Source organism: Propithecus coquereli, unplaced genomic scaffold (genome assembly GCF_000956105.1).
Source record: "Propithecus coquereli isolate 6110/MARCELLA unplaced genomic scaffold, Pcoq_1.0 Scaffold232, whole genome shotgun sequence".
NCBI lineage: Eukaryota > Metazoa > Chordata > Mammalia > Primates > Indriidae > Propithecus > Propithecus coquereli.
In genome coordinates, this window is record NW_012147864.1 from 1,095,085 (window position 1) to 1,098,221 (window position 3,137).

Consider the following 3,137-nt stretch of genomic DNA (forward strand, 5'->3'; position numbering starts at 1 on the left):
GCCTATTTTCTCTCTTTTAAGAGACAAATTCTCGCTCTGTCACCCAGGCTGGAGTGCAGTGGCGCATTCCTAGCTTAATGCTGTCTGGAACTCCTGGGCTTAAAAGATCCTCCTGCTTCAGCCTCCCGAGTAGCTGGGAGTACAGGTGCGCCACCACCCTTAGCTAATTTTTTTTCTTTTTATGGAAATGTGGTCTCCATATATGGCCCAGGGTGGTCTCCAACTCCTAACTTCTGACCTCAAGCAGTCCTCCCGCCTCAGCCTCCCAAAGTGCTGGGATTACAGGCGTGAGCCACCGTGCGGCCATGCTACAGTTCTCACTGGAACCAGCAATACCTTCAGGATGGGAATCCAGATTACACGCATGCATTTCACACTTGGCAGAGTCTCCAGACAGCTAAGCCTGAACCCATTTAAGATCTTACTCCCCAGTGCACACCCACATACGTGGGTAATACCAGCCATAGGAGGGGCCCAGCTTCATTTGTTCCTTTGTACTATTTATATTACCTGTGTCTCCCCATCCTGTTATGTAACAATTGGAGGCCGTTTTCTGTGGCCTCTCTCTCCTGAGCGGTAAACAGGCTGGCAAAACGTGGCTGCTGAATCTGGCACAGTGCTCTTCTGGTCCTTGTAACCTAACCAGGGCAATGTCATAGTCACTGCTGTCGGGTCGATACTCCCGGTGGATCACAATCTGCTGAATTCCAATTTCTTCTTCAAACTCTTCCGGCACCAGAGTATGGTAATCCCCAACCCGAACAGCATAGTTCTTAGTGCTGTTACCGTACCTAAGAGGCAGGGAGAGCTAATGAGAGACTTGTTTCACATACCGCGAAGTGGCAATTTCAGCAGGAAAGGTTAGTGGAGACATCGTAAGCCTTTGCTTCGAATCGTCAGCGCCTCCTGTAAACGTAACCTTTCCTCCCACGTCTCTGACCCACTGCTCCGGTCCTCTACTGAAACTCACCATCGTCACCTCTGTCTTCATCCGTCTCCCTGCGTAACCTAGGTTACCATTTCACTCTATTTTCTGAAAAGGAGCACACGTGGTGGATGAGTGGAAAATAAAGGCTAATCATTAACCTGTCATTTCCCCGCCAAAAGAAAAAGAATCAAGACAGGAACAACAGTCTGGGCAAAATTACTGTCCTGTGTTTGCTGTCTTCACTTTCCTGTCATTTCTAAGAGTGTTGTTTGCTCTTCATGAAGCTCCAGGAGGGGAGGAACCAGGTCTGACCTTTGTACCCCTCAAAGCACTTAGTGCCAGCTACTTTATTCCTAGCAGACAGACTCACCAACTCCCCTTCCTGTGAACCAAACGCAAATCCGAACTGTGTTTTCAGATTAATGCTTATTCGTTGTATTCTTTCACCTCTTTTAAACCTTTGCTCAGATGTCACCTCGGTGAAGCCTACTCTGACACCTCGTATTTAAAATCGCAACCCACCTCTCTCTGTCCTCCCATCCCCAGCACTCCCAGTATCCTCCATCTGCTCTACTTTTCCTTTTTTTTTTTTAGCACCACTTTCTAACAAACTGTCCAATGTACTATTTATCATGTGTGTTATTCTCTCTCTTCCCTCCGCTCGAATTCAAGGTATTCCAGGGTGGGGGTCTTTATCTGTTAGGCTCACTGATGAATCTTAAACACCCATCGTTGTGATGCCCCACTAAGCAGGAATGCCACATACATTTGATTTAGTAAATGAATGAATGTATATTTTTACCATGTATTCTTTTCTCCCTGAGAAACTATAGTATACAAATAAAATAGAAACACAGTGTTTACTAGATTGATAGTTCTCAGCCTGTTTTTCAACCAACATAGTTAGATTCTGCTACATCCACCTATGAATAAAACAGGGTTTCTCAACATCAGCACTACTGACATTTGGACCAGATAGTTCTTTGTTGTAAGGGGCTGTCCTACACATTATAGGGTGTTTAGAAGCATCCCTGGGCCCCATTCACTAGATGCTACTAGTACACACACCCTCCATCCCCAGCTGTGATGACCAAAAATGTCTCCTGACCTTGGCACATGTCCCCTGGGGGGCAAAATGTCCCCAGTTGAGAGCCACTGATCTATAATACATGACCCGACCCATCTCCTGGCTACTTCCTCTCTCACTGAAGACTAGCACCATGCTCACTGTCTTCCCTCTTCCACTACTTACAACATTCTTAACAACTTAATTTCCAGTACCTTCCCCTTTTAGTTCCCTGACCTACCCATCTGCAAGGGGTGCATTCTCCACTGTATCTCCGCCCACCACCAATGTCATTAATAGATCTGGACCTTGCATTCATCAAATACTGTGCACTTAGGAAATCTTGATTTCAAGCATCTTCTGTCTTTACAGTTTTACAGTCCTTCACCCCCACTAGACTTCAATCCTTTGACCCCACTAGGTTTTCATTTCAATCTCACTCTTTCCTTCTTACCCGGCTTGAATTCCGCCGTCCACTACACAATCACTCCTATGCAAAAACTTTCAGTCCTGCTTTTCTTTTACCTGCCAAAACTCTAATCCTGATTTCATCAACTCTCCATTGACGTTGTGCTGGCCCCTGACTGTTGAAGGGGAAAAGCAAACAGATAACAACTCTCACCTCGGTTTTTTGACCGAAGTTTGCAGGTATTCAAAAAGCTTGAAATTTTCTAGTGACTGTGTCTATTTAAAATGTAACCTCCTATTTAATCCTATAAAATTACTGGAGTTTATGAGATGTGTGAATATTCTAATAGCCCTAAACACAGTTCTGACCATCTTGTATATATAATTTTCTTAACCGTGTCAGCTCAAAAAACTAAACAATGCAGTAAAGATGATTTGGCTTATGTGGCTACCTACTATTGGTCTGTAATACAAATAATTTTTTATGATCTTAGACTCTTCATTTTCAATATTAAACCATCACATATCTTTTATATATTGTGCCTAGAGAATATGCTCATGGGTTCCACTCAAAATTTAAGTACAGTTAAGGACTGGGAAACTATGAAAAGTAATAATCATGGAGAATAAGCATTTAAATAATTCTCACTTCCACTTTCTGTGTACTAATATTACTAGTATATTATAAATATTTGGCCAGGCATGGTGGCTCACACCTGTAATCCCAGCATTTTG

At 43.6% G+C, this 3,137-nt stretch overlaps 1 protein-coding gene across 1 annotated transcript in view; it reads right to left on the minus strand.

Annotated features, from left to right (window-relative positions):
- The window catches only part of PRSS12 (protease, serine, 12 (neurotrypsin, motopsin)), a 104,437-nt gene that overhangs the window by 2,818 nt on the left and 98,482 nt on the right, over positions 1-3,137 (minus strand). Inside the window, 1 exon segment of the mRNA XM_012645376.1 lies at positions 511-791. Coding sequence (XP_012500830.1) covers positions 511-791 — 281 coding nt within the window.